Source organism: Phaethon aethereus (assembly GCF_964289735.1).
Source record: "Phaethon aethereus genome assembly, chromosome: 1".
NCBI classification, from domain to species: domain Eukaryota; kingdom Metazoa; phylum Chordata; class Aves; order Phaethontiformes; family Phaethontidae; genus Phaethon; species Phaethon aethereus.
In genome coordinates this window covers 84,561,638-84,588,771 of record NC_138575.1, presented here as the reverse complement: position 1 = coordinate 84,588,771, position 27,134 = coordinate 84,561,638, and the positions used below count along the sequence as shown (strand labels likewise).

The following is a 27,134-nucleotide window of genomic DNA, read 5'->3' as shown; positions in this document are numbered from 1 at the left end:
TTTCTTAAAAGCTCAGGAACAAGTCCAGGATGAACTTTAAATTTTGCCTCCAACAGGAATAGAAAAGAAAGCAGCGGTGGGTAAGAGATGTTTATCAAACACAAGAGGGAAATAAGAAGGAAGATCTGTGAGTTCATAGAATCACAGAATCATCAAGTTTGGGTTGGAAGGGACCTTTAAAGGTCATCTAGTCCAGCCCCCCTGCAATGAGCAGGGACTAATTCTAACCGCCCTGTGAGACTCTCCTCTTAGGACAAGATGAAACACAGTCTGTATTTCCTACTTGGAAACTCACCAAATGTTAAAACTTTCTTCCAAAATTTTACCTGAACATAAGATTTCCCTCCTGGGACAGCTGGAGTCCAGAAATTTTTGCTTCAGCTTTGAAGGAGACTATATGGGATGCAGGATCTACAGGTACATGTCTTTCTTACTAAGATCCAACACTTCAAGACCTTATTGCCTTATCTGGTATGATACGGTATTTCACACGCCAGTTGCACCCGTGTCAGATTGACTCTAGAAGCACAGAAGCATGCAGAAGAAAACACCGTGGTTGTGCCTTCCACACTGCATTTCCTCAACTGCTGCTTGTTGGTTGCTCACCTACAGCTCAACCACAAGGCAGAGGTTACAACTCACAAACCAACAACCACCACTCAATTTTAAAGAGGCTGTAAAACCAGCTGCACAGCACAGCAAGATTTCGGTAATGATTTTCTGAACAATTATTCACAACTGAGATGTACTCGATCACTTACAGCAACAAAGGCTAGGTCAGATTCCATCCCAACATTGGACCATTGTCGTGGTTTAGCCCCAGCCGGCAACTACGCACCACACAGCCGCTCGCTCACTCCCCCACGGTGGGACGGGGGAGAGAATCGGAAGAGTTTTTACTCTTTTTACTTTTGTGAGGAAACTCATGGTTTGAGATAAAGACAGTTTAATAAGTAAAGCAAAAGCTGCGCACGCAAGCAAAGCAAGACAAAGAATTCATTCACTACTCCCCATGGGCAGGCAGGTGTTCAGCCATCTCCAGGGAAGCAGGGCTCCGTCACGCGTAATGGTTTCTTGGGAAGACAGACGCCATAACTCCGAACGTCCCTCCACCCCTTCCTTCTTCTTTGTCCCAGCTTTATATACTGAGCATGACATCATATGGTATGGAATATCTCTTTGGCCAGCCTGGGTCAGCTGTCCCAGCTGTGTCCCCTCCCAGCTTCCCGTGCACCCCCAGCCTGCTCGCTGCAGGCCAGCATGAGAAGCTGGACTGTCCTTGACTACTTAGCAACAACTCAAAACATCAGCACCTTATCAACATTTTCTCATCCCAAATCCAAAACATAGCCTCACGCTAGCTTCTGTGAAGCAAATTAACTCTACCCTGGCTGAAACCAGGACAACCATGAAGAATGGACAGTAATGTTGCAATAAGGGATCGTACCAACTATACTTCTAACAGGAGCAGCAAAGTCATAGCAGATAAGACGTGACAGCATTCTCTGACTCCAGTGTGTCACTTGGCCTAAAAAAACAGGCATTTGTTGTCAGTCCCAAATGATTTAATGTCACTTTGCCTAAGTCCAGTCATGGACTATACTAGGGATGTTTCCTGGCCATTTTTGCTTTCCCAGTATGTTTTGTACATGACTCATATTCAAAAGTCCTGGGATTACCAACAAGATATATGAAATCTGGCTATTTTGCTGGGTATTGAATAACTACATTACATTCCACAGGCTTGCTCATACCATGGAAAATAAGAGAGAGTTACTGTATTTTCTGTGATATAGTACTCAAGACACTGTTGCTAAAAGTCAGTGAAGGCAGCTCAGGCTAGCTTGCCACATACGCATATGAGATTCTTGGGAATGAGTTTTGCAGAAGACAACAGCAAGAAAAAGAGGAATGAAAATAAAAATCCAAGGGCAAAATTAGGGGCAAAAAAATGCCCAAAGGGAAATACAGCATCCTGCACATAAATAATTTCCACAAGAGTTGGAATTTGAGATAATTTTTTATAATCCTAAACAATATACAATAAGAAAACCAAGACAGAATTCATTAACATTTGGGAAAAAATTACGGGATAGCAAGCTCTAAGCCACAAAAGACTCAAACATTTTCATGAACATCACCAAGTTATCCATTTAATATTTTGCATATGAATTATCAGTTTCATACACTGAGTAGAAACCTACCAATGGCCCAAAGGATTGGTTAGAAAAGGGCCCTACTGAATCAGCATGAATGTGAGATAACACAGAAAGAGGAACAGAAATATCTCAATTCTTCCAGCAGTTCAAAAGTGTCAGGCTTCATACAGATACTACTGTTACCTGAAATGTATGAATCAACTACATATGGAGTTGTTTTTAAAGGTATTCGGATTCACAGTTGCACCTAAACAAAACCAGATGTACAGTCAGGTCCTCTTCTTGCATCACAGCATTAATTCTTAATCTTAAGGCAGTCAACCGGAGGGCAGATGTGGCAAGACCAGTCAGTCATGCCATAAAACCAACTGCAGCAGCTGTGGGGAAATGAGAGTAAACACTGCAGCCTGTGGGATAGGTTTGGGTTTTGCCACATTGCTGCCTGTTTCTTATGTCAGAAAACATGCTGGCATCCTTTATGAACCTGCGTGAAGTAAAGGCACGTAACCCTGTAACAAGGATTTTTTTGACATCCATTGCCCTGACAGCAAGGGCTGCTCCAGCACAGGCAAAGAAAGAGCCAAATATGCAGGGTGAAAATAAAAAATATGCAAAGTAAAACAGATCTAAAGTACTGGTGAAAAATTTGAAATAAGTTTGCAAGGTGAACGAGCTTGTAACTTCTGAGCTCGGGCTGTAACATGCTCTGTGTGAAGCTATGCTGACATGGGAACAGAAGAGCAACACCTCTCATGTAAAAAACCAAAGCTACAGGAGTAAAATGCCCCATGTGGAAGTGGGCAAGTGGGGGCTGTTTAAAAACAAGGCAAGAGGAAAACCCCAGGCCACATCCTCCTTTTGTCATAGGTAGAAAGACATGATAAAGCATTCTATAAATACGAGGCTAATTAATGAGAAAAAATTAGCACTTTTATGTGTCTTGGATAGTTTGGGGGAGGGTAGGTTGGTGTTTTTTTGAATTTTCACTATTTCTTGATGGTGCAGTACATGCTATACAAACCACGAGCTGTAGGAGGTAGCATAAACGCGTGCACTCTCATATCCTCATGACTAAACCACAACCCTCACCAAAAAGCAATTCTGTGAGCACAGAGGAGCAAGTAAGAGCATTGCAGTCTCTCTCTGCTGCGTGTTTAAATGGAAAACTCTTGCTACATGCCCACTGTAGCAGGAAAAAAGATTTATGGAGGCCTAGAGAGTTCAAAAAGACTCTTAAAAAGCTAATGGCTCAGCTGTGGTTTCAGGAAATTCCAAGCACGGTGAAGCCAAACCACACCATGAATATTTGGTATCCATCCATCCTGCCTGTTGTCACTTTTTGGACCATAACCCTTTTTTCCTCTCTGTCTGCACTGGGCAGAACTTCCTCATCCTTAGGAGAGCTGCTGGTGCTAATTCAGTCGCTCACTGAAAAGATGATCAAATGGCTGAAGATGGCAGGTATCAGAGAGAAACCTTTGTAATGAAGGACATGCTACATCTACATTTGAGAAGGACAGTGAAACAATCGACTCTTTTCCAGTCTCCAATCCTATATAAGCAGGTGCGTTGAGTGCTAGTCAAATAAAGACTCAGCTGGCTACGATTTACATGCCGTGGTGCCAAACTGCTCCTTCCTTGCCCTGTCAGGAGCGAGGCCGGGCACACTCACGCTCAGATGAGCAGCGGTGAGGCGAGACAGCCGCCGCTGACCCTAACGCTCGCTGCCTCTCAGCAGCAGGCGTAGGGTCTCACTCTCATGGCTTCAAAATATACAGGAGACAACAATGCAACAGCTGTGTTGGTTCTCTGCATTTGTTCCAGATGGACGAATTCTTTTGTGTTCTAAAAAAAGCTTCCAGACTTACACCCCAAGCCTAGGGCATCACCACGCGGAAAGTAAAAAGCTTGTTTCAAAGAAACAGTAAAATCGTGGTTTTGGTGACGGCAAAAGTATTGCAAATCGGAGAGGTAAAGCCCAGGTGTAAAGTTCATTCTGCCAGTTCTGCAGGACTTGTGGCTCCCCTGCTTCACACTAAGTCAGCAGGGACTGACTGAATTATGCAGATGGCCCTGCCATCTTGGAGAAAATTTCAACGTAGTAACAAAAAGTCAACATTTTTCATGGGAACGAGATATTAGAATTAAACAAATAAAGAAGTCTTTCATTGAAACCCCAGGCTTCTCCACAATACAACTGTGAAAAATTTTCACCAAGCCCTCAGCGGTTTCACTAAGCAGGAATTAATGCATGAGTCTACACTAAAAATTTAGACCCGTGCATGAACAGAGACTGCCATGTGGAAAAGACTTCTATATAGGCTACTTTAATTAGCATGAAGTGTAGTTAAACTAGGGTAACTCCACATGTATAATTCCTTTTGTGCCACTATAAAACTTAATCTGATTTAGATTCAGTCACTTCCAAACTAACCTGGGGAAAAGGCAGTCAAACCAGAATAAGAATACTCACCTTGAGTATCAAACCACTTTATTGAAAGGGAATTAGACCATATCATATATCAGAAAAATGTCTTTCTGTGGACAAATTCATAAGCAAGGTCTTGGCACAGATTTGTTCTCAGTGGAAGCTTAAAGCACATCTTTTATTAGAGGCTGTGAGGTGCTCAGCATCCTGAGTTCCCACGGATTCCTTTGATCAGAGCTTTGGTAACAGGAACAGAATATGAGGATTCGTGTAAACCAGAACATTGCTTTCTGCGGTGTAACAAGATAGGGAGCTTTGAGAACAGTGATGCATTTGTCACATTTATCTCTCCGTTTAACAAAGCTCCCTATGAACCACTGTACATTATTCATCAGGTCTGCAGCAGCACTATGGATGCTGTTCACACTTCTGAGATTGTGTTACGTATCTGAAACACACCCACCTTTCACTGGCAAGACCTTTGAGAATACTCCATTCTTGGGTGGGAGGTTTGAACCAAGCAAACGTTTCTCTTCATGAATAGTTTATTTACCAAAAAAAATAACATCAGCTGACTGGTAATTGTAAATTTGACCTAAATTTACTAGGTAGCTTTGAACCTGCTTTCAAATGAGGGAGAGAGAAGAGGATGTTGTTATGCACACCTGCTTTAGCATTTTGAAAAAAAAGATGTTTCAATTCTTCAAGCTAGATTTACACCAACAGTGGTTATGGACATTAAGGTGGTGATTAGCCAACACCATAAGAAAAGTCAGAAAGCTAACTAAGCACTCTTTAATGGAGTTTCCAACGTGCTGGTATATAGTGGTTATATATATCCTGTATGAACTAACATTACATTTATTTCTGGATGGAAACAGTTCCTTACAAAGCATAAGTGATAGAGAAAAAACAACCATTCCATTCATGTTAGTTCGCATTTAAAAGAGAAAACTTCTTAACATTGTCTTTGGAAGAAGACCAATAAATTTTGATGGAAACCAGAAACTAAGCTCCTTTTTACAGCTGTATATGTTTAATATCTAAATTGATGATTGAAGACTTCCTTCAGAGTAAATATTCCCCTTTAGAATAGCTTTTTAGAATTTTAGCTAGAATAGCATCATTTAGCTTTTTTCACAACACTGATTTTCAGCCTTCCATCCCACATGGCTAACACACCTCATTTTGGCCTTGTAAGATGTGCAGGCCTGCAACTTGTTCCAAAATTATCAGGGATTCAACTACATGAAAGAGTGAAACCTAATGAAGATAACTGACTGCAATTAGCCTTTTCTGAGTTGGTATGCCCTTCAACTTCAAACACATACAAAGGTCATGCTAATTGGAGGGATACTGGGTGAACTTTTAATCCATTATTCACACAGAACAGTAAAAATATTCCTTTAATGTGCATTTATACTTTTTTTTTCACAAGAACTTTTATTGCTCAAAGAGCCAAAATAATTAAAGGAAGAAAAAATTAAGGCACTGTCAATTCAGAAACCAGAAACAGTAAAAGTCAGATGAGAAAATTTTTTCCACAGACTGATTCTGCTTATTTTGAAATGAAGGAAAAATGTTCACCACCTCAAGTGCCTGTGATTTTTTAAAAAGTTTGCATGTTCATTAAAATCAATGACCAAATATTTTCAGTTAAGCTTTGTGCAGCTTATATTATAAAATATCGTATTGAACAAGAAAAATAAAACCACTTTTTTTTAAGGAGACATGCCCCTGTTCCAGGCAGACACTGAAGACATACAGGTGTATTTCCACCATGACCCTCAGCTGTCCTAGGACAAGTCTGAGCACAGGTACTACTAACTTTTCTGCAATAGCACTGGCACAGCCAGAGCCTGCTCATAACCTGAATAGTCAAATCATGTGAACTCACATAAATCACCAGTGCAACAACCCTAATCACTGAAATCTTTAGTGGAAACAAGTCCGGAACTCACATTAAAATGTATCCACTGATCACTGCATGGCATATAAATGGCTTACAAGAACACTACATACATAAAATTTCTCACACTATTATTTTAAGCTAAATCTTGAGTTCATATTCAGCAGCTACTGGGCACAAATTCATATCCTCCATGTGATTACCAAAGTTATCTGTGTTGTTTATATTTGGGACCTTGAAGTAGCTCCGTTATCGTCACAGTATTCACAAAATGCTACATACTGTCACACTTGTCATAGGGTAGCTAAGAAGGTTATGTCCAATATCCAGATCCTCACTGTAGAAATCTTGCAGCAAACGTGTCACCACAGAGATAAACAGAGTCTACAGTATATTCTCACCATAATCACACAATGCTGTCACTACGCATGCTTATTCTCATCATACCTTGTTTCTACTGTAGATCATCCTTTCTTATTTGGTGTGCTCTTAACATTTCCACACTGTTTTCACAGTAGCTGTTATAACCATGGACAGATGCCCCCCCAAAACCCAAAATAATTAACACAGCAATCAGCAACTCAAATGAGAAGCACATGAACAAATGACCTGCTCTGCTCAAAGGAATAATTGATTAAGGAACATCCCTGAGAACTTCACGTCTGTAAGGACTTTCTCCTGAAACGAGGATGAGATAATACGCCTTCTGTCTTGGACTACTCACTTGGCCCCATAGCTACTAGATATACAAATGAAGATGTATTACATTAATGTAACAAATTCTACATCCACAGATATGCAGGGGTTTTTTTGTTGTGGTGGTTTGTTTTTTTTTTTAAATACAGTACCCACTGTCCCGTGGGAAGCTAGAATATAAAGCACTGGAGAAATCTCAGGCATTTATTAAGCACTTAAAAGGCAAGAACACAACGGTCTTGAATAGGTCCTTAGAAAATGGACAGGAAACTATCCATTTGTATTGCCTACTCTGTACACTTTTTTTCTATAGGGCTGTGCCCCATAGCGTATTCCCCAGGACATCTCCTCTTTTGAATACTCAACTGATGCAGTTTCCTGGGACAGAAAGGATGGAGAGAGATTTCCAGAAACCTCCTCGTGGTAGGTTGACCTCGTCTGGATGCCACGTGCCCACCAATGCCGCTCTATCACTCCCCCTCCTCAAGTGGGCAGGGAAGAGAAAATATGACAAAAGGCTCGTGGGTCAAGATAGGGACAGGGAGAGATCACTCACCAATTATTGACATGGGCAAAACAAACTCAGCTTGCAGAAACTAATAATTTATTGTCAAACAAAAGTCAGAGTAGGATAATGAGAAATAAAACCAAATCTTAAAACACCTTCCCCCCACCTCCCCCTTCTTCCTAGGCTCAGCTTCACTCCCGATTTTCTCTACCTCTTCCCCACAAGTGGCGCAGGGGGACAGGGAAAGGGGGTTGTGGTCAGTTCCTCACACGTTGCCTCTGCCGCTCCTTCCTCCTCAAGGGGAGGACTCCTCACACTCTTCCCCTGCTCCAGCATGGGATGCCTCCCACAGGAGACAGTCCTCCACAAACTTCTCCAACCTGGGTCCCTCCCACAGGGTGCAGACCATCAGGAACTGACTGCTCCAATGTGGGTCCCCTGCGGGATCACAAGTCCTGCCAGCAAACGTGCTCCAGCGTGGGCACCTCTCTCCATGGGTCCACAGGTCCTGCTAGAAGCCTCCTCCAGTGCGGGCTTCCCATGGGGTCACAGCCTCCTTTGGGCATCCACCTGCTCTGGCGTGGGGTCCTCCACAGGCTGCAGGTGGAGATCTGCCCCAGCGTGGGCTGCAGAGGCAACAGCTGGCCTCACCATGGTCTTCACCACAGGCTGCCGGGGAATCTCTGCTCCAGCACCTGGAGCACCTCCTCTCCCTCCTTCTTCACTGACCTTGCTGCCTGCAGAGCTGTTTCTCTCACATATTCTCACTCCTCTCTTCGGCTGCTGTTGCACAGTATTTTTTACCCTTTTAAAAATATGTTATCACAGAGGTGCTACAAACATTGCTGATGGGCTCAGTTTTGGCCATCTTGGAGCCGGCTGGAACTGTCCCTATCAGCCATGGGGAAAGCTTCTGGCATCTTCTCACAGAAGCCACCCCTGCAGCCCTCCCCCACAAAAAAAACTTGCCACACAAACCTAACACACTCCTGTAACTCAAGTTTCTCATTACATTTTCTACAGCTTCCTAAACCCACTTTGCTCCCAAATTACCACTGGCAGAGTGGTATCAACAGGTTGATTTAATAATAATAATAATAATAACAGTAATAAAAATAATAATGTTAAAAGTTTGATGTTTCAGATGTGGAGGAGAGATCTGATATATAAAATGTGTTTGAAAAATAAAGGGATCCCTCCCAACATACACACCTCATTCTGAGCTTGTAAAGTGTCTGGAAAGGGCAAACTCAGAGACTTCCCCATTACCAGCGTGTGAAAAGGTCCTTCAGAGTATAGTGTATTCACTCACTAGACTGTGCACATCAACACCAGCAACATTAGCATAGAGTTCAGGCACCACTACCTCAGGCACCTGCAGTACTGCATGGTCATTGCTGGTTTTCATAGCTGTCTGTAGGGATTGCATCAGGTCTACTGGAGAAGGCCGGTTAGTTGCATTCCACTGCCAGCAGGACTTCATGATGCTATACCTGTAAGATGGAGAAGTAAGGAGGCACTGGGAATGAAAAGCACCAAGTCAAAGTTTTACTACCGTCAAGTAATCTCGTATTTAAAGTGTCTAGAGACCTCCTCTTTTTCTGCTTCATATGTGGTTGCAAATTTCAAAGGGTCATTGAAAGAACTTCTTGTTCTTTCAGTGACCCTTTGAAATTTGCAACCACATAATAATGCATGCAGTTGTTTGTGAGGATGTCAACTGTGAGTACAGGAAAAGGGAAAAAGATTGTTCGGTATTCCCTTTTGAAACAGCAACTGGGTTTCCTTATGGAAGAAAAAGCCTCTGAATATTAAAAGAAATTATGTCTTCACAAAACGAAATACAATGCCTTAGACCTTCCCTGTGGATGCTTTGTTCATTTCAGGGAGAATCCCACAACTTAAGAGGAAAAAGATTACTCCAGGATAGTCCTCCATGTTGCAGGGAAGCAGTGGAGCAACAAAATGCAAGGGCAGACATGGAAACAGAAACAAGCCATTTTCAAAAGAAGGAGCAGTTTTGGCAATCAAAATTTTATGCAGCAGAATCCAGTAAGGACATGTGGCAAACATGTGAGAATGAGTCTCCTCAGCTAACAGGTTACCGTTTTGTATAGTCTAGACTTAAGAGTTCTTCTTTAAGACCTAGTTTTGTATGTCTCACTTCCATTTAGCTCTGCAGATCTCAATTTTAATTATCCATAAAGCAAGTGGCTTACATGGCTTGCTGGCAGCTTGAGGGCTGCTTCATAATGTTCTGTCTCTGCAGGTATGATAAGATGTCAGAAGGTGGCACATCAGGATATGGTGGAGCACCTGGAAGGGCAAGAGGTAACGGTTGCAGACAGCAGCTTCTGTATAAGAATGCCTTCCTTCCATACCAGAATCCATTTTTTTCCTACCATGATTCACACTGACAAAGTCTAAAAGGAATTGTCAAAACTTTGCAAGTTGGAAAAAATGGGATGCTTATTTACATGGTCCAACTTTACTTTACAAGATCCAAATTCTGAAATTTGAGGGTTTGGGTCTTGTTAACTTGCTGCTTCCTTACATATTGTCTATTATCATTAAATCTTCTTACCTAATGTAATCATTTCATACAGTAGAATTCCAAAAGACCATCTGCAAGAAAAGAAAGCAAAGCAATGTTAAATTTCCATTCTAGCTAGCTAGCTTAAATACATACATGACTACGTATGACCTGCAGAAATGAGAAGAGAAGGTATGAGCTATAAAGTAAAGCATTATGCTGAGAATAGATGTGCCTTACTGTGAACTTCAGGACACTACATGACACATAAAGGAGTGAAAGAGACAGGCCTTACACACAGATGGACTTCTAGTCAAAAATTAAATCATACATGTCTGCCTTGATGCTGGGGGGTTTCTTCAGGAGCTGCTCTGGAGCTTGCCACTTGACTGGCACAATCTGTGTGACTGAGTTGGCACCATATGTGTGAGTTTCATAGGCCAGACCGAAACCACAGAGCTTAGCAGTGAAGTTGTGATGAAGGAGGACATTCCTGGCAGCAATGTCACCATGGAACAACTTCTTCTGTTCAAGGTAAGCCTGGAAAGATGGAAAAGAAAGAGACCATGATAATTTTAAAATAATTTATATACATTTTCACTAAGTTTATGCCTGTCTTCCATGCTGTGGAATAGAGGTGTATGCGTGCCAAAATAATGCAAGCATATTTGGCTCAGTTTTAACAAAGCACATCCTCAGTGTTTAGGCCAAGACGACATAGGCCACTATGCAGACTTGTGTTGCAACCAAGCAGGAAAGGAAAAATGCAGCAAATGTGAGCAGACTTACCAGAGCTGCTGCAACTTGTTGTCCAACTTCATATACTTGCCTCTCAGTGAGGTCATACGGAATGCCATCCATTGTCATTACATCCTAGAAACAAAAGAGCAGACCTTGGATCAAACAAATGCCCTAGCTGTAGGATACTAGGGAATGTTTCCTTCTAATCTAATAAATCTAATTTATCTGGTGGATACCTAGATAAAAGAAAGAGAGTAAGGTAAGCACACAATGTTTTTCCCGTGTTTTCCAGCCCCCAACTATTTTCAACTTAAGGACTTCCTGAGATGGTTATGGTTTCAACATGTTCAGTAACCTCTGAAAGGTTATGTTCCATGAATGTATTCACTCTTGTCTTGAACACATGTAAAGTTTTGAAATCCACAGAAGTCAGTGGCAAAAAATTCCTTTAGTCAACTCCCCACTTCAATGAAGAACCACCTCCATTTGTTTGCTTTGGACACGGCACTTACTGCCGTTATTTGGTACAACCTTATCCTGCTGCTGAACAAGACCGTGAGCAATCTGTCTGTATCTATTGTTCCAGATGTAGGAGAATAATGGATTTATATAGTGACATGGCAGAGTTTTGTTGCTATGCCTTTCTTAATAACGCCTAATATTTGGTTTCTTTTTTGGCTTAAATTAACATTCTCATCAGACTGTATATTTTCATACCATCAGTCCCATGATTTCAGTCCTCATCAGCAATGGGCAGATATGAGGCCATCATTACATATATGAAGCTAGCATTGCTTTTCTACACAGGCATAATTTCATTTTTAAGTATACTGAATTTCATCTGTTATTTGTATTGGCCAGTCTTTCAGCCTTGGAAGATCCTTCTGCAATTCCTCAAGGTCAGCCCTTGCCTTTACTCGCTGGTATCTTTGGCAACTTGCATCACCTCACTGTCATCCTATTTTCCAGGTTATTGATACATGCAACAAACAGCACCAGGTCCTAACATATACACCGGCAGAACTTCATGGGTGACCTCCCCATGCAAGCACCAACCTTTCACTTTTATGCTCTGTTTCATCTTTTAATCAATTAGTTGTCATTTAATGACCTTCTCCCTGGTGTCGTAACTGCTCTGTTTTCTTAAAAGCATTTGGAGTGGGACATTATTTAAAACTTTTTAGAAATTCAGGTAGCTGTATCAACTCTCACTCCAATTGCCTGCAAAGTAGGACTACGCTTTACAGAAGTATGTCAACTTCTCCAAACTATATTACATCAATCGAGATACCCACTATTTCTATTCCAGTTTAGACTTCTGTAGAACTTTTTTGGGGGATGGAAATAGTTTAGACTGATACAGATGGATGCATGGAGAGATTAAAACAATCATCTATGATTTATGGGTTGTACCTAAGGAACTTAAGAAGATATTCTATCATCGCTTCTTTTGACTCACCTTCCGACATGTCCATAGAAATGTCAAAAGGTCACCAAGAGACACGTCTTCCATGATCATATAAAGTGGGAGCTGGTCTACACAGCATCCAACCAGTTCAACCAGGTTCTCATGATGGCCAAGATTTTGATGGAATTTAATCCTCCCCAGGAAATCCATTACTTCCTGGGGACTAGCCGGGTCTGAAAAAATTTAAAAAAAAAAGACCAAAAAACCCCCCACACAAAAAAAAAAACCCACACGACAAAAAAACACAAATGGAAACAGCAAAGAGCAGAGTGAGTAGCTTTAAAATCAACGTGAACAGCAATCTTCGTTAGTCCTACCAAGACACTCCAACCAAAACAGCACTGACTAGCTAACATGATACTGAACACAGCTTGTTCTTGCCCAGTAATGACTGCAGCATCATGTCTTTGATACAGAGACCTGTACCAAAGTGGATCCTGGCCATGTGCCTTACCTTGTAAGGCTTTCAATACTACAGTCTTAGTCTTCCCGAGCTTCCCAGTTCCCAATTGTGCTCTGTAGATGCTCCCATAGTGGCCATGTTTTATCAGCTGCAAGGTGCCTGGTGAGAGTTTCTCTCGTGATATCTCCAGTTCTTTCAGAGTCAAGGATGCAGAATTTAGCATGCTCTCTACAGATGTCTCACTCAGCTGGATATAGTGGTTCTCTGTTGAGCTGGATTCCTGCTGATTCTTGTCATTCACTGACAAAAACAAGTACACATGATCCATAAAAGCAGACAGATGAACTCTTGTAGCAGGTGGCAATACCTGTCCTTCTATCCTCTTTCATTTTTACTCCATACTGTTTTGGAAATCAGGAAAAAGTAAGGAACTGTCATTGTATCTTACCCTGGTCCTTGAAGAGGTAAAGGAATTTATCTCCCACTCTATTTGATGAAAAGGCAGAATGAGTCTGGAGATGTCTACTATATTTAACTATGTAAACGTTCTAGATAAGACACATTTGTACTTGATTCCCATGTGCTGACCATTTTCTTTTATCACCAGCTACTAGTTGTTATGAAAGTGACATGCACTTTCATAACATATGTAGGTGTTCCCACAAAATTAACAAAATTAATCTTTGTTCTTAATTATTTCCCTTTACATAGGCTGAAGAGGCTTTTTCTTCTTACAATCACAAAATCAGTTCAGAACTGGATTTTCATTTCCACACAGCAACATGTGTTTGCAGTACCAACGAGCCTTTCCCTACCCCCTCACCAGTACCTGTTCTATTTCCTGTTGTCCCCACAGGAAGTGGGAGACAGTAGCTTGAAACTAAATTTCTTAAAAGACAATATAGGAAATGGATTAGCTAGGTGTGGTCTACAGATCTACATCAAAACTACTGTAATTCATATTTACCCCAGTGAAAGTCTCCTTTGCAGTATCATCTAGAAAGCTGTTACATAAACACACTTTGCAGCTCTCAAGTGATGTTACCACGGTACGTTAATGAGCCTATATGGTATGCTGCTTTAGGTCTTCTCAGCTCTATCTACACTACAGATTTTATTACTACTGGAAGTAGGGTAAATCAGGGTTCCCAGTTTTCCTGATGTTCACTGGATTGCTCAATACCACTCAGGCTCTTCATAAATGCTATTGCCTAACAGCTCAAGCGATGGGGAAATGGGATTGACTTCTGGCCACTGAAACCAACACTCTCTCCTCTGGTTGAAACACACATTTTTACCTTGGTGTCCCGATGACGATGATTGCTCCTGCTTTGCTCGCAAGCCTCGACAGTGGAGCCAAAGGATCACAGTTAGCAAGATGACAAAAAAACCCACAAGGAGAACTGGGACAACAATCACTTCAGTTTGATATTCACGCACAACTATCAGCAGAAAAAGAAAATGGGAAGCCAAGGAATAAGCAGCACTGCCTGATGCACATTGGTTCTGTATAACAAAGTAGTAATAACCTATTTCAGTAACTTTCAACCCCAAAGGCACGTGTATCTAACCTCTGCTCCTTGGAATAGCAACTGAACACTGTTAGTGCTGCCACTCTGTTTTACCCTGCTGAGTATCTAAACTGCATGAAACCACTGGGACTTCTGCACCTAAGGTCACTTATTTAGATGCTTTAATACAGAGGATAGGAATTGTAGTTCCGTGTAAGTATCATCCACCAGTGAAACAGAGCCGACCCTGGCAGAGGGATAGGAGGGAAATGGGAAGGGCTGGATATTGCTGTGCCATCACAAATACACATGCAAGTATATGTTCAGCTCCTTCTATTAAAATTATAGGGAGCATTTAAAGATAACAGGGTGTTGTCTCCTGGTTTGGATGTGACCAGAGGACACTGCAATTAACAAGGATGCTGCAGGTAACTAACTCTCTTAGGTTCCCAGATTTGGAGGCGGTGCTATTTTTGCATAGGGCAAGACCACACTTCAGTTCCCAAAGATGACAGAAAGTCATGAAATCAAAATCTCCCAAGACTGGTCCTTAGGGAATCTTTAATGACTATATTATGTCTCATTCAAAGTAGATATACTCTCAAATGGCTTAAAATTATATGAGATGAATCTCACTACAAAGGCTGCATCATCTTGAAAGTTTCTACCCTGAGACACAATGCAGGGAGAGCTCAGTCAAATCCTTCTGTGTGGACCAGGATGAAGATGGAGGAAGGGGAAGGGCTTGGCCCACTTTTTAGCAAAGCTGGCCTTCCTGCTCAGCATGTGAAAGCTTATTACTTAAGTATCACAGATATATGAATCCGTGAATCTTACCACATAGTTTGTCATTGCTGTTGCATTCCAGTAGCATGCGTGTGAATCTTTTTACATCCCCTGCCATGTTCAATGACAAGCAAGTGGGTCTCCAACCTGTCCTCTGCACAGACACAAAGAACATTAATTAAATTTATCAGGAGGAAGGATGATTTATGAAGCAACAAGTGAGCTGAATATGGAGCTTTCTACCCCTTATGATCAGTGGTTGCGTGAAGAAGCAGCACTGGGACTTTGAGGCTTACAGATATCTACTATCAAATCCTATGAATCGTACACTGCATGACCAGACAGAATTCAAGATTAAGCTTGTTCTACAGTGTTCCACAAGCACTTGGGTACTCCTAGGCCTAAAGGCTGGCATACGTACAAAAATGTACAGCCATGAACTTAATTATATTTAAAGAGTAGCTAATAACAGCTAATACACTTCTAGCTAACACACTACCTAAATGCCAGAACGGCTCAACCTATTATCTTCTGGTCCATTAACAGATCAGCAGCATGCATACAAAATGTCATTCCTGACTACAGCCCCTGCCACAACTAGTACTATTGCGCCACAAAGACAAGGAGAAAAAAAGTCTTGTCATTAGGGTTCTCTGGTACTGACTCCTTAACATTGCCAGGTTTGTTATTAATCTGAAGCACAATATCTGTAACTATTCTGCATTTGCAGTTGAAAATCCAGAGCCTGTGCAAGAGTGCACCTTTCCAGCTGTAATTTCAGCTATCACTAATCCCTTAGCATCTGCAATCATACACCTACAAAACCTTCTGATTGTGTAAGTGCATTTGTCATGTACAACCCCGCTCAGACAGGGCTAGATTCACCAGCGTTTGCCAGTGTCTTTATGTTCTACACATCCCTGATGTAGAACTTCAGCTGTTCTGCACCACAGGGGGAGATTACCCCTGCAGAAATTTGTATTTCAATTCAAATTGGTGTATGTCTTTTTGTTTATCCTCTGGAATAAGCACTTTAGAAGAGGCCCCACTGCTACACTAAGTCTACTGTCTTTACTAAGGACTGAAGTCATAAGATAGGAATAGGCTCTGTGGTGCTGCAACGATTTACATCAGCAGACAACCTGGACTACTATTTCTAAATTCTAAAAATCAGTGTGTTGAATAGTCATGACTGACAGAGAGGCAAGGCATGCACATTTAGCCACCGTTTCTTAAAATCATTGCCAAAAATTTAAGACTTAACACCTTCACAAACACTATCATCTAGAACATTTTATAGGCATTGGGACTTTTACCCTGTAAGTACTTACTTTATTTTCAGCTATGAGTTCAAGGCAATTAACCCCAATGGCAAGTGTTAATAATAGTATATGGCATTCTTACTGACATTAATATGGTTTTATGGAAGTTGGTGATGGATGAAACATTAAACAGAGTTTGTTCTCATGCTTAAAATTAACGGGTGCAATTATGCTTTATCAGTTGCACAACAGAGGCAGCAGAAAAAGGAAAATAGAATATGTCTGCACTTTAAGATATCACAGAAAGTCTGTTTCATTTTTTATTTCCTTTGATTCTTAATATGCTAGCAAATTCACCTGGTTTCGGGGTGTGGTTACAACATGAATTCAGTCAAAGGAGCAATAATACAGCAGTAACACCAAGTTTTTCAGGTACACTCTGAAGGCAAGCACACTTAAGTCAACCTACCTTGACTATGACACACACACACACTTACACACAAATACACAGGTATCGCCATAAGAGTCCTAGCTTCTTTCACACTCAGGTGCACACAGATATGAAAGACACGATGGCATCACAGGAAAATAGACTTTAGGACCATTAGCTAGCAATCATGTTGTATAATCTGAATCATAAACAGTCCAAGCTCCATCTTAACACTAGCTAATGGCTTTGTTTTGTACAGATGCTCACTAGAAATGCACACGCACATTTAAACAATATGCATGCACAGGCACATATAAGCACATACATACCAACTTGCACTTACCACAGAAACACGCTCATACAGTCGCAAAGATCCATGGAAAAACCCTTTGACTCAGCAACCATGTCTACACGGGTCCCCTTTCGCTAAAGAAGATTGCTACCTACTCCCTTTATGCACCTCCTATCAGCAATGGCAGTGGGTGGCACCCATGTTTTCTAGCCATACTCAGGGCAGAACTATGGGATCCAGAAATAAGCCCATTGGCAGCCATTGGTGCTTTATTTGCACTGGCACTCCCATTTGTTGCTGTTGCTTATGGAGCTGCGCAGGTGTTGCCACCGGAAAAGTTTGATTAGACAAGTCCATTTACACTGTATGTGTCTATCCTCTTGCAAAACTCTGGAAGCAGGAAAAGAATTTGCACTTAGTAAGATAATTCTGTGCTACTTTCCAGGCCGAGACCAAATCAATTCTCATACTAAGCTTTTTCTGCACCTTAGCTGGCTAACAGTAACATTATTGCAGTTCCTACATTTCCATCCTCACAAGACAAGTGGCAACTCGGAAATCCACAGATCTCACATTATATATTTAATAAATATTTTTTGTAGCATACCAGTAGGGGACACATGGATATTATGTGGAACTGACATTTTCAATGTACAGGTGCATGCTCACCACATAGCAGAAAGCATACTGGCAGTGCTCAACTACTTATTTTATTAGAGACAGTTTTCCAGTACCAAGCCAGGATAAGGGGGACAAAAATACCTTAAGAGGTTCAAAACTTGTACCTCACTGATACTCTGACTCTCCTTGTCTGTGTGTTATGTTGCACCAAGAACAGTGCTGCCTGGATCACGAGCACAGGAGAACGTATCCTGTATTACTTCAATTCAGAATTTGCATTAGACAATTTGTGCAGTCACAAGTAAATGTCAGCCTAGTTACTATTCGACTATTTTTTTATTAGTCTTTTACATGCATTGAAATCCACTCACTTGAATTCATTTCTCTTTATTGTTTACTTTCAAAAACGTATTTGCTTCAACAGTCTGCTCTCCTTCCCTGGACCTATCTAATCTTTCAGATTATTCTGATTTCCTCCTCCTTCAGTTGAAACTCATTATTTTTACTGTTTACACAAAACCTGGAACTTTCTTTTTTCTCTCGGACATGCATATTTTTTCATCAGGTCCTCTATTGTGCAGCACTTCAGTGTGACTTAGCACGTTATTTAAGAAATCTAGTTGGCAGTACAATAAAAAATCAGACATGATAGGTAATGAGCACAGTACTAGGCCACTCTTTCTTCAGAACGCCAAGGCTCAAGGTAAGGGTGGTATGTTCCAGCTCAGTTTCAGAGTCCAGAGCCTTCCTGAAAGACACCTTCCCTTTGATAACAGGGACCAGAAAGCAAATGAGCTTTTCTAGAACAAAGCTCAATACAATGGACTGAGTGGGAGCAACATGGGGCTGTGAAGGTCTTTGTGAATGAGGTTTGAAAAGGTATTTTTTCCCCTGGCTAGAGCTCAGGAAGGAGCAGGGTTTCCACTAAACAGATATGGAGAAATGTGGGAGCTTTTGCTGGGGCAGAGGGAAATGAATATGTATCAACGCAGATACGGTGGCCTAGAGGGCAATGCTCAATGTATTATTAACAATGTTCAGCTACTACACAGCTCCAAGCAGACTGCAACAACGATAGCAGTCAAACCTTTCTCTGACTAATATCTGAATCCAAAGCCCCATGTCAAAGCTAAGTATACAACGAAGACCACGGTACCTAGAAATAGCAGAAGTGGCTGCTCTTCGACAATGACAGATACAAGACAAAACCTTAGCAGAAGGTAACCTACAGTCAACACCATTTGCAAACTGCTACCAGCAGACTACTTGGTGAACTGCACGTGGCACAGCAATTTCACAGCCTGGCAACAGTGCCAGGTTAATTAGCCCCCATATCTGCCCTACACTGACATTGCTCTTCTGTGCACGTTTGCCAACAGGATGAACACTGGGGAAAAAGGTGGTGTTTTGTTTCCAGCCATGTTTGTCTGCCAAGCTGATCTGCTGCTCTGGCAATTTAGACAAAGCACAGAGGGCAACACAGGGACAGGAGTAAGTAGGTAAAAGATGGCAGATGTGGGGGCAGCTTAAACTAGTTCAGGAAGCTGCAATACTGAATGTGAATATGGTTTTGTGAATGCAGCTGAGCTGAATTAAGTACTTACCAATGCAGAAAGAAGGGAGTATCTCTTTTCTCTCTGCTCTCTTTCACTCCTTGTTTCACTCCCAGATGTGCAATTGATCACATGGTAAACTGATTCAAACCACTAAGCCAGCATGAAAAATTAACTTTTCTTTTGCCATGTTAATCTCCTGACATTTTAAGTGACTAGTATTAGTTCACCAAGCAATTTAACAAGTGCCAGCACAGGCTCAAGGAAGTGGCAGGAGCACACATCTAGAAGTAGGAACAGGGAAAACTGATCTCCTGCTATCTGGGGTAGTGAACGGCTATTTAGTATAAAGCTGTATCGTGAAACCACTCCCTGTGTCAGCACAGATCAACAGGCACTGTGTGCCAGCATAAGCCCTACTATGATTTTTCCAGCCGCCCATCATTCATTCCCATTTGTATACTGTCCCCTTAGTGCTAGCACAAGCATGCATATGACAATGTGGTAAATTAGACCAAGAAGGTGATCTGCCCTGAAATAATCCTCTCTCGCATTTTATGGACTTAAATTTCTCATCAGGCTCAATTTATGCTATTTAAAGTGCAAGGACATAAGAGTCAAAAAGCCTGAGACACTGTGGTGAAGACTGAAAAGAAAGAGAAATATAAAGTCTTACATGTCCATGGAATATATGGGAACAAATGGCTTGAGACTGCATGCACAGAACCTGCCTGCTATTTGCTCTTGCCATGTTCAGGAAAATAAGATGTACATATTCATGGTAAATACACAGTTTTCCAGTGATTATGTCTGACTTCGGAACTAACATCAGCTCCCATCATCACTGCAAATGTGTATATCCTTGAGTACTGACTCGTTATTCTGTCTAAAGAAACAGCTGATTAAATCAATTAAATATGATGCAAATAAAGGTTAAGATTCATTTGGATCTTCATTTCTTTTAAGCTGTGCTATGAGCTGATATGGAAGTTAATGTATTTATTTCTCCAGACTTCCTGGCCTGCATTAACTGCACACCACTTTATTAGAAAAATATTCTTACAGGTGTTTTTCATGCACTAATTGTGAGGACCAACTGTAACGTGACTACAGGCACATAAAGAACAGTTGAGTAACTCACTTCAGTCCAGCATACTGCCTGACTGATAAAAGACAAAACAAGTCCTTTAACCATGATGCCTTCTATTTAATTTCTTATGGTTGCAGAACCATACTCTCAAGCTTTTCTAGTCACCATTTCTGTACTGCTTTTATTATTTTCCTCCTCTTTTACATGACCTTTGAACATGGCCGGCAGTCAAGGCTTAGGCAACCATTATGCACAAGCGCAGTGCCCTGGCCATGCAGCTGAAAGAGAGAGAAGCAATCAGGGACTTGCTGGAATGAAAATGGCAGTGAAACCACGATGTGTGGGCTCAGGATAGCCAAGCAGTTGTCAACATTGAATGTGAGAGAAGAGGAAGAAGAAAAGCACCATGGAAAAGCAAACAGTGAAACAGAGACTTCTTCCCCTGTAATGTCTACCATTTTACTAAAACCAGCGTCCAAAACAAATAAAAAACAAGTCCCACAGGTTTCAAGTCTAACAACTTGAGGTCTAAGGACACATTTCTGCAAAAAGCTATGTATTTGTTAGACTACATATCATGTCTCCTCTGCCTTCGGAAGACCTTAGTGACTATTTGCAACACCCTGGCAAATCAGGACATCTTTGCAAGGTTTCCCTGGCCCAATCCAGTCATCTCGCCTCCCACCATAAGGCGCCCATGGGTTACCAAGCAGCATCTCCAATTGTGTAGAATGGGAAATTCTGACCAGTCAACCCAGCTTATAACATACCAAAGCCACCTCACTTCTGTCCTGAACAAGTGTTACTGATAATATCCTGCGGCTTGCTGTACTGGCTGTAATAATGTCTCGGCTATAAAGATTCGGTACTCTAAGTCACTTTTCAACAGCTGGTAACCGTAACACCCTATAAGAAAACAAAGTGTTTCAAAAAATCTCGTACAGTGATTTTCTCTTGGTCTGCAATTAGTATCTGAACATCAAACCAAGGCTACCTGCTACTGAAGCATATCAAAGGAGTGAAAGAAAATTAGGCTGATCACTTCTGAAGAGCTAGACCATGGAGAAAACAGCAAATAATCAGGTCCATGCTGCTATTTGAGCAGGTGAACTAATTAGGGCAAACTTGGCTCCTTTTCAAAGAAGCAGAAAAAACAGGCAAAGTCAGCAGTTGCTTCTGCATTGAGAAATATGAGTCAGAAGGACTCTGCACTGCTGTGCTTTTATGCTTACAAGGTTAGTCCAAAGTGGCACCGTATCAGTGAAGATATGCAAGTTCTAATGGTGCTAAGTTTTGCCTAAACTTAGACCACCTCACAAAAACTGATATATTTGTGCAGCATGAGGAAGTCTGTGTACAGAAGTGTGAAATTGTACCAGAAACTGAATGGTGATTAAGATAAAAAATATTTTTTTCTAATGGCCTACTATAGTTTCTGAAAAATTACCATATCTTGATCACATTCTCCCTGAATTAACATCATGAAAAGTTATTCCTCACAGCGAATCTGCAACATAAAAGTTAAAATAATTTTAAAAATGGTGAGGAATACATTGGCCTGAAGCCCTTAGTGAACAGGTATTCGGAATATGAAAAGTCTAGAGGCCAAACTCGCAACAGCACACACTTACCTATGACTTCATTTTCTGTAGTCAAAATCACACACTACTTTTGAAAATGCTGGCCATTCTGTCTTTCTTACTGACTGAACTCTGATTTTGGTGGTAGCTGCTAGTACTAAGCCTGTATCAAACCGCAGCACAAACCTAATACAGATATTCTGAAAAACTGACAGCAAAAGCTGTGTATTGGGTTTACATGGTGAGGTTTTGGCAGCGGGAGTCTTCTGTGAGAAGCTGCTAGGAGCTTCCTCTATGTCCAATAAAGCCAATGCCAGACAGCTTCAAGACAGATCCACCACTGGCCAAGGCCGAGGCCATCAGCAACGGTGGTAGCACCTCTGGGATAACATATTTTAAAAGCGTAAAAAAGCCCATGTGGAACTGCAGCCGGAGAGAGGAGTGAGACTATGTGAGAGAAACAGCCCTGCAGACACCAAGGTCAATGAGGAAGGAGGGAGAGGAGGTGCTCCAGGTGCCAGAGCAGTGGTGAAGACCATGGTGAGGCAGGCTGTTCCCCTGCAGCCCATGGAGCTCCATGCTGGAGCTGATCTCCACTGGCAGCCCAGGGAGGGCCCCACGCTGGAGCAGGTGGATGCCTGAAGGAGGCTGTGACCCTGTGAGAAGCCCACGCTGGAGCAGGCTCCTGGCAGGACCTGTGGCCCCTTGGGAAGAGAGGAGCCCAGGCTGGAGCAGGTTTGCTGGCAGGACTTGTGACCCTTGCAGGGGAACCCATGATGGAGCAGTCTGTTCCAGAAGGACTCTACCCCATGGAAGGGACCCAGGCTGGAGCAGTTTGTGAAGAACTGCTGCCCACGGGAAGGACTCATGTTGAAGAAGTTCATGGAGGCCTGTCTCCCATGGGAGGGACCCCATGCTAGGGCAGGGGAAGAGTGTGAGGAGTCCTTCCCCTGAGGAGGCAGGAGCGGCAGAGACAGCGTGTGATGAACTGACCACAACTCCCATTCCCTGTCCCCCTGTGCCATTTGGGAGGAGGAGGTAGAGAAAATTGGGAGTGAAGTTGAGCCTGGGAAGAAGGGAGGGGTGGGGGGAAGGTGTTTTAAGATTTAGTCCTTATTTCTTATTTCTCATTATCCTACTCTGATTTGATTGGTAATAAATTAAACTAATTTCCCCAAGTCAAGTCTGTTTTGCTTGTGATGGTAATTGGTGAGTGATCTCTCCCTGTCCTTATCTTGACGCCGGATCCTTTTGTTATATTTTCTCTCCTCTGTCCAGCTTATGAAGGGGAGTGATAGAGCAGCTTTGGTGGGCACCTGGCATCCAGCCAGGGTCAACCTACCACAAGCTGTGACAGGACATGAGAAGATGAAGGAGTTTTTAAAAGGACCATGCATACATGTAGCTCTTGTAAAAAACACCGTGTGATAAGAATACTGCAAGATACCACATTGCTTCATAAATGCAATATGCCACAAAGTAACTGAGGTGAAGCTGTGTACACAATTTTAACTTCATAATTTCCCAAACTTTGGATGTTTCTTGGTGCATTTAACACAGATTTTGTTTATAATCAGTAGCTCATGCACGCACACACAGAGATTCATGCAAACAGGTAAACATATAGAAAAATCTAGGTATCTGCACCACATCGGATTAGTGTTAGTTTCCTTACAATCAAGCAACAGTGATGGAAATCAGTTCTAATTATCATTAGTTCTGAATCCAGCCCTAGGCATGTATTACATAACCAAATGCTGTACCTGTTTATACACACATGCATAGCATGGCCCTGCATTGTTTCAGTGAACTGAGACTAATTTTATACAAAACTTATTTCCTTTGTTATTTTCTTCCTGTTTAAAATGTGCCTAGAAGTTATTTTGCTTAAATAAACCTGCATGTAGAGGACATATCTCTTTTTTTTCTCAAACCCCAATACTTTTATGATCACAGAAATTTATTACTATAAGTAACCTCGATACAAGCAGCAAGTACATGCACAGATGCATATATATACACAGGCGTATAGACTTCATGGTGCAGCTATATCCTACTTCAGGTCACATTTATGTTTAATAAAAGCATTTTTAAAAAATTAAACATCATTAGCTAATCTTCCAGCAGTGTTTTCTCCCACTTACCTGAATTACACTTGCCCTGCGGTAGTCTTTTCCTGAAGCTCGCCTGCTGCCAGTTCCCAGTTTGTCTGAGGCCGCTCCTGATAACGCTGATGGTTACCTTGTGTGGTTGTAATTCTTATGACTAAGTTCCTCCTCATTGATTTTCCTACCTCAGACCTGCCCAGCTTCAATTCTTTACTCCTCAAGGTCTTCTCAGCTGTCTCCCCAGGGAGATCTCGTGAGTGTACGTCCAACACGTGAGCTGACAGGTAGGCACACACCTGTAAAACGAGTCTGCCTGGCTTCCATGCACCAGCTGCTCACCCACAGATGACAGAGACAGGCAAAGCAAAGAGTCCTCAGGCAGGGACCTGCAGCATAATTTGAAAGGCAGGCAAATACAGATCAAGAGGGATAGGCTAACATCACAAAGAAATCACACACTTCAGATTTAGAAAAAATGTGTTCTTGGAATAGAAAATCTGTACAAAACCCCTAAGACTCCAGATGCTGAAAGCATTTTCTATCAGGAACACAATCTTCAAATAAAGAGATAAAAGATTAATAACACCAAAACATGCTACAACAGACAGCAGCAACGCAGCCTTTTTTCATGTTCCACCTTGCTTGTTCATATCCCTCCTGCTCAGGCTGTCCATGCATTCTGAGCTCCCGAACCAGACCGGATGATATTGTTGAACTTGCCCTGTGACTATTTCTTGCTATGATGCCCTTGGGGTCACCGTTGCACTCTGCTGGTGTCCTCAGTCCTCAGCAGCTGTGCGGCATAACCTTCATTGCACCTCAGTTCCTCAGAATTTCAGTTCTGGGGACTTTCTTCCCACTCAGCCGCTGTATGCGAGTCCCAGCTGCTGGCCTGCAGGCTCCCCTCATTAGCTCAGAGATTGCCCTATCACTGAAAAATCTTGTGTTAAGAGTTTCAGATTCCTGACTCCTGGTTATGAGTTATGTACAAGATTCTTTGCTTACCTACTTTATACAAGTGGAAGGCAGTTGTATTACAAGAGGAAACAACTTGAGATTTATCGTTGAGAGACAAAGTTCATTTCACAGTCAACAACACAATGCAGGAACCTTTGGGAAGATGTAGATTATACAATCTCTGCCAACCGTCTGAGCAAAACTTACCTACTCCTATTAACACTTTGGTGCTGCATATATTATTTTGTTGTGGGAAAATTTTAGTTGCAATAGAGGCAATAGCTTTACATACTGAAACACAATAGTTAATTTATCCATAAGAGAGACTGCATATTAATATATCTGTACACCAGTACATTGCAAGCCTCTCTCTGGGATTATTCTTCCACCTGGCATTTACTGTACATGTCTGCAAAATGGTGAAAACCAGAAGAGGCTTTCTTCATTGCTTGATCTCTCTACAGAGACTGGCAGAAGTGGGCAAAATAGTATTAGTGAGATTGCTCTTTTATGTGGACTTTCACCCTCTGAGAAACCAGGAGAGACATCTTCTAGACTGAAAATTTTCTTGGGTTATAAAGATAACTACAGCTGCAGAGTGTAGCTTCAGACTCTGGTTTCAGCTTTCCTCTCACTCCGGTACTAACTTGCCTCGACTCTCCGCAGTACCTTCTCCATGAAGGAGCAGAGTATCTGTCCCGTACCCCATTACCCATTAAAAAGCAGCTAAAATGCAAAGGACAGCTCCTCATTTAAACGAATTCTTTACTGAAACATCTTATTTTTCACACACACCTTCCCCCAGGGCACCTGGGGGAACTCATTCAGATTCCTGTTTAAAAATATTACAATTTACAATCTTCCTCCTCTTACTCCTTCTTTCTAGAGCCCCAGAAGAAACAGCGGGAAAGGCAAAGGTTAATATTCAAGGTATGCATATGCAAAAGCAGCAACTGCTGCTGCTTTTAGTTTCTCCGTCAACCTTTCTGCTGCGCTCCCAGTCGGACTGGTTGGAGAAGATATTTTAGTGGTTCAGGCCTCCGACTATATAATCTTCCTCACTGATCCACAAGTCCCTCCCCATGCTTAGTTAAGGGACAGGAGTCATCTATTGTCATGTTTTGTCCTGTGAAAAACTAACTTCTTGTGCTACGTCTTGCATTGTGTGCACATCCACAATGAAAACGCTGCCTGTTCAAATGCCTCTGTCCTTCTCTCTGTTTTTGCCTTAAGCAAGTATGATTAGGCACACTGAAAGGCAGTAGACTGGCAGTCTTATTAACAAAAACGTCCTCTTTATCTCCAAGACAACTATAGCACACCTAGCAACCATCCAAATCACACACAGCTGCTCAGTAGCCTCAAGATGTGTTTTCAGGACTAAGCAGCAACTCAACCACAAACCATTCAGTCTTTGTCCTGTGTGCTGGGACTGCTAACTTTGTAGTTCAACTTTCAGTAGGTAAGCAGACTCCAAGTAACTGCTGCTGGACCAGAGAAAGCAAGCTTCAGATGAAAGGATGTCCTTCTTAAATGTCGTTGTGGTATTCACTTTTTCTGCAGTAATTTAGAGGCGGTAAGGTGTTTCACTTACTTTCACATCCTAATGCAAGATTTAAAATATGGCTTATAGATGGTAGACTGTGACTGATCTTTTGGCCATCCTTAGCCCACAGAGGTTGTTCTTTTGTTTCTGCAAGGCAGAATGGGGTTGGAATCAGAACGGATGATTTAGAAGTGAAAGAAAAATTCCAAAGTCTCTGTTCTGCCTCATGAGCTCTGCTTCTCATGATGGCGGATCTTCTGACTTGAGAACAATTTGTCTATTTAATATTTAGATTTTTCTTGAAAATGGTAGTTCTAGTGGGATTTTCAGTTCATTCCTGAAGTTTTTTTTGAACTTTCCAAAAGAACCAAGGCTAGGAGAGGATAGCATAATATGAAAAGAAATAAGAAAGAAATAAAAGAGCTTCTCCTTATAAAAATGAGATGACTGAAGGATTATGCATCGGTCATCTTCAGCTAGCTGAAGGTCCAGTAATTTGCCAGCACTTCCTCTATTCAGGGTTAGGCACACCTAATAATGTTCTTTTTCCCTC

General features: G+C 41.8%; 1 protein-coding gene across 1 annotated transcript; it reads right to left on the bottom strand.

Moving 5' to 3' along the window:
- Positions 1-8,988: 8,988 nt before the first annotated feature.
- On the bottom strand, positions 8,989-15,260 carry STYK1 (serine/threonine/tyrosine kinase 1; the record flags this gene model as incomplete). The annotated part of the gene is made up of 9 exons (XM_081999140.1): positions 8,989-9,193; positions 9,920-10,016; positions 10,285-10,325; positions 10,565-10,773; positions 11,023-11,106; positions 12,434-12,615; positions 12,897-13,145; positions 14,144-14,287; positions 15,194-15,260. The coding sequence occupies 9 exons, from the start codon at positions 15,258-15,260 to the stop codon at positions 8,989-8,991; spliced, it is 1,278 nt and encodes a 425-aa protein (XP_081855266.1).
- Between the last annotated feature and the right edge of the window lie 11,874 nt (positions 15,261-27,134).